The following is a 14,572-nucleotide window of genomic DNA, read 5'->3' on the forward strand; positions in this document are numbered from 1 at the left end:
GTTCAGCTTCTTTTTTTTAGACTAAAAAAATTCTTTAATCAATCCGCAATTCATTTTTTTATGTAAAAATTGAATGTCAAACTTAGAAAAATATTTAGTTTTGTCGATACAAGATTTTTTTAGAATATAAAGATAATTAAAGAAAAAACAATATAAATTAAAGTTAAATAACTCTTGATATTTTCAGGTTTTAAATAATTTTGATAATATGACATTGATAAAAAAGAATAATAATAATAAATTGTATTGACAAAAAACTCTTTCATTAACTTGATTGTTGTAGTAATATACATATATTAACCAGGAACAGCAAGTATTTTAAACCTTCCTTCAGAAAAAACGGCGATAAATGGGTAAAGGTAAAGTAAAAGTATACTTGTTAAAGTAAAAGTCTCCCGTAGAGAGAGAAATATTTTTTACTGGATGGAGATTTCGCGAGATGTAAAAAAGTGCAATTTCTGCTGGCACGTAACTTTTCCTATATGAGACTACGGTATGTATTCTTTATCCATTTGCGTTTATAATATTGCGTTTTACAGTTTATCGCAAGAGCGAGCTGCGTAGTTACATTAACGGTAAACTGCTGTAGTAAATCTGACGTCTTTCACGATTGCGGCGCTGCTCGTATAGCGAAACTGTAATTATGTGCACTGCCATTGTAGTAAAGCTGATAACGGCTCGTTGTAATGAAGGGCGAGATTAGTGAGAACTGTTGCAATTTCATTCTTGATCTGACAGTTACCAGAGGAAGCTGTCAGCAAGAATTACATTACATTAAATTCCACGTACATGATTTCTAATATTCTGGAAAATATTTCACAAAAAAATGTAAACTATAACAATTATAAAACTTTTGTTTTTATATTTTTTCATAATAAAGTATAGTCTTTTTGATGCCCTGTTCTGTAACTCTTAACGACAGTGTCTGTATTATATTGTATATTACGCAGCTTTTTTACCACGTATATAAAATATGCGCAATGCCAATGTAACAACACTGATACTGTCGTTAAGAATTATAGAATAAGAATCCCGGTATCTTAAATTTTTTACAGTTTTAAAGGTCAATTGGATGATTTTAAGATATGCGATGATAAGAGCCGCAGAGAATTTCGTCGTATGACTTAACATCAACGTGTGATAAAATTATCGAGTCATATTTCTTTCGTTCTATCAGTAAATCGGGAAGTTTTGATACGTGTTTAAAGAATTTTATGATGATAGAAGTTTTGAACGAGAAATTGAAATTTCTTCTTACGTTTTTGATTTTTATGATCACGCACGAGTCTATATAACGACACGTATGTAACAGTGTCCTTATTTAGGTTGCCAAAGGGAGGTGTGATTGCTCAGGGACACTTTGTATATATAACGTGATGTGCACGGGACGATGAAGAGGCAGTTCGTAATTTTCGACCACGAGGTGGTTGCTGTTTGGGCCGCCAATCGTCGCACCGGGACCAGGGTGGAGTCTGTTGCTGGCAAATTGCTAATTTGCCTGAAACTTTGGCGGGCCGGCGTAAGAAACGCGTGGGCATCGCGGTTGTTGACGAGGGAAGAGACCGGATTCCTCTCCGGTAGGTTGGCCGAAGATCGAATCCGCACTTGCCAAGTTGAAATGGCGGCAGTGGCCGGTGAAGTGACACATTGCACAAACTACTGTGGAATGTGGTCGCATCGCACCGTAATGCCATCCTCCAGTTTAGAATTTCTTGCGTCGGGATACCGACCAGATTTTGATGGCGAACAGCTACGAATGACAGCAAGAACTTTCGGCCGACCCTCGCAAGGAATGCAGCCGTTATATGTTTGATCGCGGATGCAACAATACGAATATATTGAAAAAGTTATAAGCTACTCTTTCCGAAGCAGAAATGTCACTAAAATCTTAATCTCGGGGAGATAAAAATCTTTGGAAAAATCTTAATGAAGCGAGATTTGAATAATATTATAATAATTTTATAAATATTATAAAAAATGTAATATCTAATTTATAACAGGGCGAGTCTTTAATTTTTACTAACAGCAAAATTAGGGTTAACTTGTTAACAGATACTATTGTAATAATATTATATTATACTTAATTGTTCTATTTATATATTTTAATCAATATGTATACTGCGTTAGCGAAAGCAATCATGAAATGGTTTGCACGCACCTTTTAGATAAATATTACGTGATGTGTACACGGTTTAAATAAATATAAACTGAATCAGGGATTTGTAATAATCAAAAAAGAAATAACTTTTATTGTACGCGTGCTGCTTTTAACCTTCACCGTAAAAAAACATGAATATTCTTGTTGCTTATAACTTTTACCGTATAAAACACGAATATTTTTTTAGCTTTTAAAGTACTAATAATTTTGAGACGTCAACAAATAAAATTCCAGTGCTTTAAAGCAAGATGTAAAGATTTAGTAGTGGAAATGTGACGGAAGTACATAATACGCTTTGAGAGTGACAAGCTCAGAATAGGATTTGGACTGTCACAGTGTCATTCCGGATCATCTTTTATTTTGCCACCTCGTTCGAATCTTATCCCTTTTATCTTCCCTTTGCGAAAAGCAAATAAAGAATCTGACTGACTGGACAGTCTGACGGAGATGTACCGTGACGTCGGCCGAACAAGCAACAAATTCAAACTCGAATGGGAGGTGTTAGTACGCGTCTAAACTTTCAGTCGGACTCGTTAGTCACTCTCTCGTTCGGTCGCCGATCTTGATCGGAATCAGGAACTCCTCGGCGATTTGTCTTACCATAACACGCTGTGTCTTCCTCATTCCGCGCCGAATAGAGTAGAGTATATATTTAGTTTACTTTAATCTATAACATTGTATGTGTTGACAGGCCACTGGCAGTTAATTTCCTTGGTACAGAAATACCAAAAATTACTTTTGTACTTCAACGGTAACTTCTCTATTTCATCCTTTGTAGATTACGCTTACTTTATTAAATTACCGCGGAAAAGTAAATATTATAGGTGGAATTAAGAAAAATTAAAGCACACACAGTACATCAGCTAATTTTATCTCTGCATATAACAGAGAATTAGAAATTGAGAACAATCCGATTCATAAAACTGTAACACTGACTTCTAGACACTTTCTAGACAATACACGAACACAAAGCATAATACAATACGATGCATCTAGTGCAATCCTAGCAACGTCATGAAACAAAGTAGCAGCTTTATTAATTCGATAACTTTCTATCGTTTCGCGTCATTAACTCTTTAATTTATTTCAAATGATTGCATTCTGATACGTATAATTTTCAGGAATATTAATATAATAAGCAAAAGGAATAAAATAAAGAAAAAAATAAATAAATAATTATTAGCTTGTTTATATAAAAATTAGACAAAATCAAATCAGAGAAAGAGATTCTATTAAAGTCGAAACTGGTATCAATGGAAAAAAATACGAATGTATAAATTCAAACAAGTATATAAGTGTGTTATCGCGCTCGTAGACTCGTATTGATCTTTGAATTTCTTAATAGATAAAAAATAGATAAAAAAAATTGTGTTCATCGCGAGGACGTGGACAGGGTAGCCGCGACTGATTGGGCACGCTGCTGTAAATTTGCCGTGAAGTCGCGGTGCACTACCCCGGGAATTCTAATTCGAAGTGACGGTGTCTTTTATTGGAAGGCCAACGCTCGTACGGAAATACCAGTCTCATTGTGCGCACGCGACGCCACGACCTGCTTCATCTTGGACAAATGGATCCGTTCAGCGTTCGCGATGCATTCAGGATCGAAGCGGGAATGAGATCAGATCCGGGGTCGACAACCCGTCGATCGTTGACACGACGCGTCTCCAGTTGATCTCGTTACATTAGATCCAAGAAGAGCGAACTACAAAAATTGACTTACTGTCGTAAATTGCTAAGCATAAGAAAGAATTGACCGAGAAGAACACGATTGCCAGACAGTTCGCTGCCAGTTGAAGGGTTAATCTTTTTTCTTATTTTTTTTTCCACTATAAAAGTGGATCTACTATCGATTTCTTTTTCCTTTTACACATAATAAAGCGTTTTTTTATATGGTTACTAGACTTTTCGTCTCTAAACTCCCAGAAATGATCATACGATCAAGATTTTATAATAAAGCAATAAGTGACGAAACTGAATCAATCAAAATATAGATTTGTCAGATAATCAGATGTGACTTGCTCAGAAACGTAGTATAGTTTTTGATCAAAAGGCATAACTGACTGAGCTTTGAACACGATTATTTTCGACATGATAGCTACCAACGTTTGCTTTTAAAGCAAACAAGTTCCTCGTCTTACTCACCGTTCAGTAAAACGGTGATGTCGCTTCATAGCCGAAGGGTTTATTTTCCTTAGGCGTTCATAGTAATCATAGAGCATAATGACTTTCGCCAAGCTATCGTGACGATGATTTATTTCAGTTGTCGCGAGGCTAGTACTCACAGCAATTATAGCACAGCGCGTTACGAAGATATTAATTCTGTCATGTTTAATTTCAAGCTACTCATTTAATTAACGCGGTGGAATTCGTTACAAAATAAAGAGAGTGGTATCTAAAATTTTCCAACGTGAATAGCACAAGTCATATTATTTAGCAAACTGCATTATTTTATCTGGATATATTTTCCCGTTCATATAATAATATTCATAATAAGACTCATATACGTATATAATAAATAACTTCAAAATGTAACCATTAAAATCCAGCAAGAGAGCAATGTCTACTTATGTGCACGTGTAATGTATAAAATTTTCAATAAGTATTTAATCTCGGTAAAGGATCGTTGATAACAAAGCTTGATGCATAACAAATTATTTGAACAATTCGTGGAATCACTATTTGATAATGACATTAAATTAATATCATTGTCTTCATAAATGTCATATCATTCTTTAAAGATGATATTAAAATATTTATGAAATAAAACTCAGGAACTGATAAATTATATTGCTTGTGCGCAATTTGGTAAGCAATTAAATTATCTTAGCAAATCTAAACTAGTTTTCTGGCTTTGAAACTGTTAAACGGGTTCAAAGCTAATGAATTTGCTAGTTTATTCAGCACTTACAGTCGCAAAATTGCATCTATCGTAAGTGAAATTAATTAGACTTCCTGCGTGCAAGTAATATTCAAATGTAAACTTTCCAAAAAACTAAAATTTTCTAAAAAGTGAGCTGTTAAATTGATTAGATTATTATCTTAGCTTATTAATTCTAGCTTTGAAACTCACGCTTAAATTAACTTAATTCGATAATTCGTTCAGCATTTACAGTCGCAACATTGTATCTATCATAAGTGAAATTTATCAGATTTCGTACTGAAACAGGTATATATATGCCATAACTTCTCAACACGAAATTGCGTGTGCAATTCGAGAAATGATAAGTGGCAGTATATGCTATCTCTTGAGCGATCGCTTAATATCGTGTCGTGCTTAAACGATCCCCGAAGTGAATGTCGACCGGTAGCACTCAAAGTCTTTCGCTATTTAGAAGGAGATTCTACAGCCTCGACGACACTTTGCTCGTTAACGGGTATGTTCGTCTCTCATGAGCATCAACGAACTCATAAATCTTGTATGGAGTGCAAACTGATGTGCATACTGATGCTCTGCGTTTGTGACTTGTGCGCTTTGCGATACAGGTATTTCGTATCCCTGATACTCGGCGCGGACAATTCATAACGTGTATGCCGCATATCTCGTTGCACTCCGATACGTCGCGATTGCGATGAGATCAACGTACCGTTTCGTCGGCTCAAGCGGCGATTGACCCTCTTGCTCTCGACATTCCTGATCGCAGACCATACACCTCCTTCCTCACATGCAATAAGGAAACGTACAGCAACGTACTTTGCAACAGCGGTACTCATCCCGTTTCCATTCGTCTTTAACAGTTTGTCACAAAATCCATAACTTTTTGATTTTCAGATAGAATTTCTTGATTTTTCTCTTGTTGCTTTCAACAATATTTTTAAATTTTTTGTATTTTCGTCCTGATTTGAAAATCGTTAAATATTTCGTTGAGAGAGCAATTTAACGTAACAATGTAAAGTAATATTAATGTTGCGGAAGTTGATAGTATTGCAAAACTACGTAAAGTATGATGTACGCATATTAAAGTTTTTTAAAGGCAAGAATTTTAATTTCTCAGAAAATTTTGCAAAATTCTCTGAGTTTTACCTGATTTTCCTGACCGTTTTCAATATCCATGACATTTCTCTGATTTCTAGTTTTGTGACAACATTCTAACAAAACAATCTCGATCCCGAGTAAAGATTTTTTTATTAAATTATTAGAAGCATTCTGTTCAAGACTCTGATCTGAAACTCAAGTCACTGATGCTCTGGAAGATGTTTTTCGTGCAAATCTTATAAGAAAGAACTCCATACTAATTATATCGAGTTTAGGTGAAATAAGTTAGTTTTCACATATAATGTAGCTTATGATATGTGGTAAACAGTTTTCGTTATTGCTTTTAATCGTAAAAATCTGTAAAAATATTTTAAATTTTTTCTGAGCAACCATTTCAATTGTAATATTATATATCATGGTCATCTAATCTAATATTACTTTGTATTTTTCCCCCTATTCTTAAAGTATTATTCAAAAATATTGCCATTTATTTCAATATTATGCATCACGCATAAATACGAATAAATCGATAACGACCGACGTTTCACTTTACAATTGGATATTATAGAAATCTTTCTTCAGAGGTATCGAAAAGATCCTGGAATAGCATTAAACTCGCGATAACACCAAACCTTTTCGATTTTTCGCGCCATTTGTTCCGGACACTTGCTTCCGTTCCGTTAGTGAGAAATCGCTGAATTGAAGTTTAAAGTTTTATGCAAAGGATCAATCCATTTCGTCTTGTCTCTATTTCACCACGCTTCACGAAGTTGAGTTTATTCCGGTTCCGTTCTCCGATTGAGGGCAACTCGCATTCGCACAGCCTCGCAGGGCGTCACAAACTTAAATCTCTCCACCGGCAAAAGATTTATACTTGGATGCGATAGATACGACTACATCGGCTTTCTTGCCTCGAGCACGGGATATTTTGGTTCTCTTTTTACTGACAAGGTTAACCCCAGCAAGATCCATTTGTAATTTATTTTTTTTTTGTATTACGGATTTATGTGAGAAAATAATATTTAAACTTGTGTTAGTCTTCTGATTAAGCAAAGTTACGGGAGCTGAATAATTGTACTAAAAAAGTTATTTAATAAGATATTAGAATTTTAATGTAAAAATATGTAACGTATATATATATATATTTTAAATAATCTTAGTAATAAAACTAAAAAGTGATTATATAGAACTTATCAGTAATTACACCTTAGTAATGTAGTTTTCAAGAAATTCTATTTCAATTACGCTTTATCTCGGAAATAATATTTATTAGATTTATTAACTGCCAAAATTCGTCCAATGATACGGAATGGTATATATGTCGCAATACCGTTGCATCAGAAACAATTAGCGTGAAAGTTTGTTAATTTGGAGGCTGTAATGCGCGAGAAAGCTATTAGTATACAGAAATGTCTGCTAACGTCATCCTGTGTGCAAAGTAATTACTCTGGAAATTTATAGAGTTGGCACAATTTCACAATATAAACTTTATCACATGTAATATGTGCCCGAAATAATAAATACATAGAAATTTATTCTAGTTGTAATAAGCAAGTCCGCAGCTCCGAGGATATTGGTGCCAGTTTTGTTGAAATTAATCACGTGAAGATGATGATAACATCATGCATTATAATGTTTCGTGGTGAATATTTCATCGTCATATTTAACGCAGAGGTATATAATTGTAGGTACGTGAATACAATATTTTAATGTGTATATAACATTTTAATTATTTTCATATAATATTGTCAAGAGACAAAAAAAAAACCAATTTAATACGTCCTTCCGATATGCCTAAAATATCATTGACGCATTTCAAGAGAAAATACACGTGCTTTTAATTGCGACAAGGAGAATTCAGTCATCACGAAAATGTCGATAAGTAACATAATTCAATCTTTCTTCCCTTCGGCAACTACGAGAGAAGAAAAGAACTTTCGTTCGAACAAAGTCACGCAAAAAAAAAAAGAAGGTAACATGAACCACTTTATAGATACAGTAAACGAGATGCATTAAAAAGTTCGTAAATTTCTTATGAATGAATGCATTAGGATGACAAAGCAAGACGTTCTCCGTCAAGCACAGATGCTTCTCAGCAAGTAGTATATACCTTCATTTGCGTGCTTGTAACTTTCTGAGAAAAGAGAGGAACACGTGACTCTCTTGCGAATCTGTCCTAGAGTTTAAGTTAAAAAGGTAAGATTTATTCAAACGAGCGAGGATTTCGAAAAATAAGTATACGCATCCATTAAAGTAAGTCTATCAGACTTGCTTGCTCAGGATTCCCGTTTTTATTTTTGCTCTCATTTCTCCGTTAAACGTTGAAGTTTCAATCCTCGTGATAAAAGCGAAATGGAATCTTACCGATGCTCGTGATAACGTTACTCGTTTATTTGATCATGCTGCCTCAGATAGGTGCCTCGTGTACGGGTATAATAAAATCACATCGGCCTGCCCATTTTCTCGAAACAAACTTGGCTTTGTTCGCCGTCGTCGACGTTGATGACATCCTTTGTGCGCGACATTTATACACACGGAAAACGGGGAAACGAACGGCGGAGCCAATGACGGTTTGTCGAGGACGGTCTGCTGTCGTCGTCGCCGTTGCCAAATCCGGAATACCGGATGATCGACGGTGACAGAAAATTGAGGGTAACGCGATCGGGAGGGGAATTAATCGCGTCCGGCCGAACGTTATTTCTGCAAGTATAATTGAACGGACAGAGGCAGCAGATTAATCGCGGATCTTAATCGCCCGGAGATTCGCAAGGATGGAGGCGCGCTGTTGTTGCACAATGCTACTCTCTCACGTACAGTTGATTAAAATACAAAAGTGAAGCAAGCCGGGTTTATTTTGGGTTTCAGTTTGACGTTTACGGCAACGTGATCGTGCTCGTTGCTCCATTCGTTTTATTGGGAGCTAACAATTTAAGCAACGACGACTATACTACGTCGGTAAAAATATGACGTTACTCTTTCACCCATTTACACGCTTCGTTTAGAAGCTTAAGTTCAAATTCTGAACACCTGAGCAATCTACTGACTATTTTAAAATACGTAACAAATAGCTTATGTTCTTATTGATGACCGGTTTAAATTGATTACCCTTCACGATTTGATTTACGCCACTTTTACGGTAAGCGGCTCGACTGGCAATGGCGATGGATCGATATGCGATGCCCACTATCTCGAATGTGCAAAAACGGCGCGGCCGTTTCTCCTTCGCGGAAATGCAGGCTGCGGTTGAAACCGCGCGATATCGCCTCTAGACCTAATGAAACTTTCATCCGCGAGATGCGGATGCAAGGCTGGAAAGGTTAGAAGTACGGCAATCGACCTGACCTATCTCCGATGCAATTAGTTCGGCAGACGGGTTTGTCGACGCGGATCCCGGAGGGGATTTCGTAATCGAGTTCCTTCCAGGGATAATAAGACAGCCACTATCCAGGAATTGATAGAATCTATCAATATAGTTCCGATATTGTTTTATTTAGTCGCGCGGATGGATATGTTGCATTTGTTTGAGCTTTTGTACGTTTTGTGATCTGAATTTTACAAATTTCTAAAACCTGATAATACAATGAGACGCCAATAACGTGACTGAAAAAAATTATAACTTTTCGATAAAAAAATATTTAAAGTAGAATTTAATTAATTTTACACAATGGCGAATTAAAAAGAGCGTATATATTCTACAATTATTTTACATAACATTGCATGCACAAAAGTAATTCAAATTGGTAAATTGGATCATTGAATCTAAAATATAATTTTGGATCATCAAATTAAAAAAAAAATTATATTGTTTCAGAAAATACGTAAGTCAGTATCGATATTTCAGTATTGAATTAAATTATTTTTTGAAATAATAATTCTAGATGTACTCGTAATTTATTTCTAACTTTAATTTAGTTTTAAATGGAAATGACAACCCGGAAGATGAATCCCAGAGAAGAAAGAACGACAATGAAGGGCGTGGCCAAAATAATGAAGATATTTGTATCTTATAGGACAAGTTCTTAGCGAGCGAATTTCATCGTTATGTCCGAAAAGGGCGTCAATTAGTGCGGAAATCCATCTCTAAGGACTCAGAGATTTCGTGCAGTCGAAAGGCTACGCCGTCGATGACGTCTGCTGGTGACAGAACGTCAAGCTCGTGTCGTAATTGGAGCGAATTCCTCGAGTGCCCTGCTCGATTGTCGTTTCGACTGAAATTCTGCTTGCAAGGTTTGTACCTGGCACGCGATATTCCGGCAATTGCTTTTCGCTAATTACAGCAATACGAGGAGTCCTATGCGCGTTTAAGCGCATATTACCTAACTTTTGAATTCGCACGAGTAATTTTCTTCGCGTGTTTCAGAGCTTTAATACTATCAAGTTATAACTACATTACTCTGAACTTAACACTGAACGTTGCAATGTATAGGCTGGTTGAGAGACGGTTCTTATATCTAAGATGGTCTTAAGATCGTCATAAACACGTAGACTCGTATCTTAAGATATTACTTAAGGACAATCTTGAAATAAAAACAAACTGTGAATATCGACCTAAATGATAACAGCGTGACTTAAACCTCTTATCTTTCAAGATAAAAAAAATGAGATTATCAATTCAAACAGAAATATACTTAATTATACTTAAAGTGCGCATGTAAGTAACTTAATTTCATTAGACAGATATTAAAAAATTCTTTTTTTTTTTATTAATTACAAATATATAAAATTAATTATTCATTAAATATTGTTTCAATGTCTATTACGACAACAAGACTCAAATATTTAATGCGTTTTCCTTAAGAAAGAATTAATATACATTACTACAATACTGGAAATTAAGGTCACTCCTCTGCTAATCTTGTTTCCAGCTACAAGTCAATTTCAGTGGAGGATTTTTCATTTTTCCGGGGTCTACTTGTGGAAATAAACTCGCGTCTAAATTGTCTTTGTATAATTGCTATTTGACGCTCCAATTCGCTCGACGAAACCGCAGCACCTCGACGTGAAGGGCAATTATCTCAAAAACGGCGCTAATAGTTCGAGGCGAGGATCGCCACGTGGCGTTGGTAATCTTCATTAGCCGCGGTGGAAAGAAACGCGGTAATTAATGTCGTAAGATAACTCGAAATAATTTACGCGTCATAACCAAGCGGCGTTGAGCTGCTAAACGGCTACACTTTTGCAATGCTAAGGCCGTGCTCTGCTCTCGAGCATTCGCGTCCTCGGGCGAGCGATTTAATCGTTGGTCAGTGAACCGTGATTCGCAAGAATAATTTGTAAGCAAGGGTTCCCAACTTCATTTTGTCTTTTGTTCCACATACTTTTTCGCAAGGCCGCGTGTTATTGAGATGGGGGGGGAGGGGGGGAGGAGGAGACGAGGGGAAATATATAGGATTAACTTTATACAGGCTTTCCACGATAAGCCATTACCTAGGCTTTAAGTTCTAAGCCGTAAGAAATTGACCAATTATAGTCGAATGTGAGAAGGATAATCAACATAAGATTGGTCGATTTCTTACGGCTGAAATTTAGGTAATGGGTTATTGAAAGCCTATTACGGATAATAAGGTGTAAGTACAATACAAAACGAGCTAAACTGTCACGTTAGCTGTGAAAAGCGTTAAATGTCAAAGTAAGATATAATTACTTCGCTACAAATGCATTTTGCATTTTATTCAGAGTAATATATTAACGCAATTACAGCTCCGCATACGGAGCTGTAATTCGAGAAATGTGTTGCCAGCCGGGTTGATATTCGCGATGGTGCGTCGCTGTTTTGCCGCGTAAAATTCATTCAATACCCTTGTAACGAGATGTATTTTGAATATGGATTTATTACGATGCATTTGCATATAATTTGCCGCTTCGGAATATTTATACGTTTCGTCGGGTGGTCCAAATTATCACGCACTTCCATATTCCTGCTCTCTCGTCGCCTCGTATTCCAGAGTGAATAGATCTATTCGGATTCTGTGATATGTGAATGTCCGCGACGAATTCATGCGTATGACGGTCGAGCGATTTTTAAGCTCGAGGATCGTTCCCATCGCATTGTCGCGGCATTTCCGGATTGGTCTCTCATTTCAAAAACCGGATTGCAATAGATTCCCAAATGTGTTTTGCAAACTTTTTTTTTAACCATCGCTATTTACGCAGATACACAGAAAGTTGTTTAACATTTAATATTTATAAAAATAGTTTAAAAAAGTGGTAGAAAGTGGTCGAACAAAAACGAGCAATTACGATTAAAAAAGATTAAAACTAATTTAAAATGTCTAGAACTAAAACGTCAAGAAAGGATTAAAACTCTAGTAATTAAGTAATAATAAAAATTTTTAATTTACAAAAAAAGAAACGTTATCTATAATATATCATTAAAATGTTTGATGAACGATAGAAATGCAGACTTTCACTTAATTTTCTCTTTAAGTAAATAAAATATTCGAAAGAAAAAAATGTTTTTTTCGTTCAAAGCCGGCAGGCGAAGCCTTTTTGCGTCTAAATACTGCTTGATCCAATTAAGCTTTCCCCATTATGTGCAACAAGGCACAGAAGCGGCACAAATGATGAACTAAAAAAGGGGAGAAATCGCGACACGATAGAGAACGATCCTCCGTGCGTTTCGCACGTACGTAATAGCCGTCGCTAATTAAATCGAATTCTGCAGGAAGAAATCAGTTGAACACCGCTCCTCTCTGAAGAATGCGATAAAATTGAACGACTTGAATGCAAGAATCGAGCAAGCTTATCTTTTTCAATAAATAATTATATGTTATGTTCAATAAATGCAGTTTAACGTTTGTTGCAAAAATCTATAATAGTATTTTCAAAGTTGAATCATATTTGCATAAAGTTTTATGAAAATTTGATCAATCACTAGATATATGTCGTTTCTACAATTAAGCAATGCGTCATGAACACAGCTGAATTAAATTTCCTTTAAAATATGAGAAAAATCATATTTTAAAATATGTTAACGGTATACATAAAATTGAGATTTGAAAACATTTGATGATTAAAAATTTAAAGATTTCAGATTATGTTGATTGGTATTAAAAAATATTAGTGACATTCGAAAAAGCAGACTTGTTCGATTCTGCACTTTCATGCTGTCGATTGCTGACGCATGTCGAGAGACGCGAGGGGAGTGATGTGTTATGAAGTTACACGTACATAACACCAATAAAAGGAAATAAAAAAAGAACTGAGGGAGATGAAAGAGAAAAGGAGAAATAGACTCACCCAGTGTCGGTGTTGTGTAGTCCCAGCTTTCGGCATCGTTCTTGTAGACATTGAGCTTTGTCGGCTGAAAAAATAACAAACAATTATATATTTATGTAAATACAGTTTCAAACATTGCAGAGAATTGACGTGTAAATTGTTTTTTTTTTCGCACAGAGAAAACTTTGATTGGAAACTTGTAAATGTAAAAAAAAAAAAGAAAAAAAGAATTGGAGATAAAAAATAAATTAAATACTGTTACCTAACTCGATTTTGTTACATGTTACATAGAGTTGGAATTTCTTTTCAAAAGTTTCAATCACAGAAATTAGTCAATGAAATTTTTACTTGCAACAATGTCCTGTTACAAAAAAGCTACATGTAGGTGGGCACATAATATTGTTATTGAGAGTTTCGTATCGAGTTTCCTGAATGAGGAATAGCAAGTTATCCATAACTCAATATCGCAATTTTCGAAGGTACCATGTATAGCGTACCACACCCTTCGATTACAGCAACGAATAATCCGTGCTTGTTCTCAGTCGCCTAATGAATACTTCGGTGAATCTCTCGGGTATGCAAGACTAATTCGATTAGTTTAAGCGACGCGAATCCCCAGGTATTAAATAGAGCAGCTCTCTTCCTTCACTGAACCTCCATTGATTTGCTGTGAAATTTGCAGCTTTCCCAAAACTATACATACAAGTATAAACGATCGATCGTTTTGTCAGGATCGTTCTTCTCTTGTCGTCGAAAAAATTCGCTCTATCTTCGAGAGTGTATCGTAATATATTTGCAGTAATATACTTGCATCCGCGCGATTACGGGAGCGCTTCTGGGGCGCTTTCCACGGCCGTAAAAACGTCACGCTTCGGGCTGAATAACCGCTCCGGTATATCTCGTCTACTGTGATAATAATTCCGCGAGTAAAACCCGGCAGGGAAAGTAAAGCGGCGTAGACAGGAGATACAGCCATCCAGCTTAGCCACGTTTACCAACCGCGCCGAGCACGCGGAAAAAGTTAACGGCTCGCCTGCAATAAGTCGTCGCATTTCACCTCGTTTTCAGGCAGGCAGGGCTTCGCGCACTTAGGACAAGCTTTACAATTACATTTTTTGCCATTATAACCGCCATATATAAAGTTACACGGTAACTTCGAATGATAACTTTTGAGCGTTACCTCGAGAAAGGCTTTAGGTCACGTCGAGGAAATATATCTTTGT

The 14,572-nt window shown here is 36.0% G+C and overlaps 1 protein-coding gene across 2 annotated transcripts in view; it reads right to left on the reverse strand.

The window, feature by feature from the left end:
- The window catches only part of sm (heterogeneous nuclear ribonucleoprotein L), a 168,297-nt gene that overhangs the window by 44,185 nt on the left and 109,540 nt on the right, over positions 1–14,572 (reverse strand). For both annotated transcript variants that reach the window (XM_011058494.2, XM_011058493.2), the window contains exon 6: positions 13,371–13,434. In XM_011058494.2, the coding sequence (XP_011056796.1) occupies positions 13,371–13,434 (64 nt within the window). The remainder of the gene's footprint in view (positions 1–13,370; positions 13,435–14,572) is intronic.

The sequence above is a fragment of the Acromyrmex echinatior genome, chromosome 4 (genome assembly GCF_024713525.1).
Source record: "Acromyrmex echinatior isolate Ae372 chromosome 4, ASM2471352v2, whole genome shotgun sequence".
NCBI lineage: Eukaryota > Metazoa > Arthropoda > Insecta > Hymenoptera > Formicidae > Acromyrmex > Acromyrmex echinatior.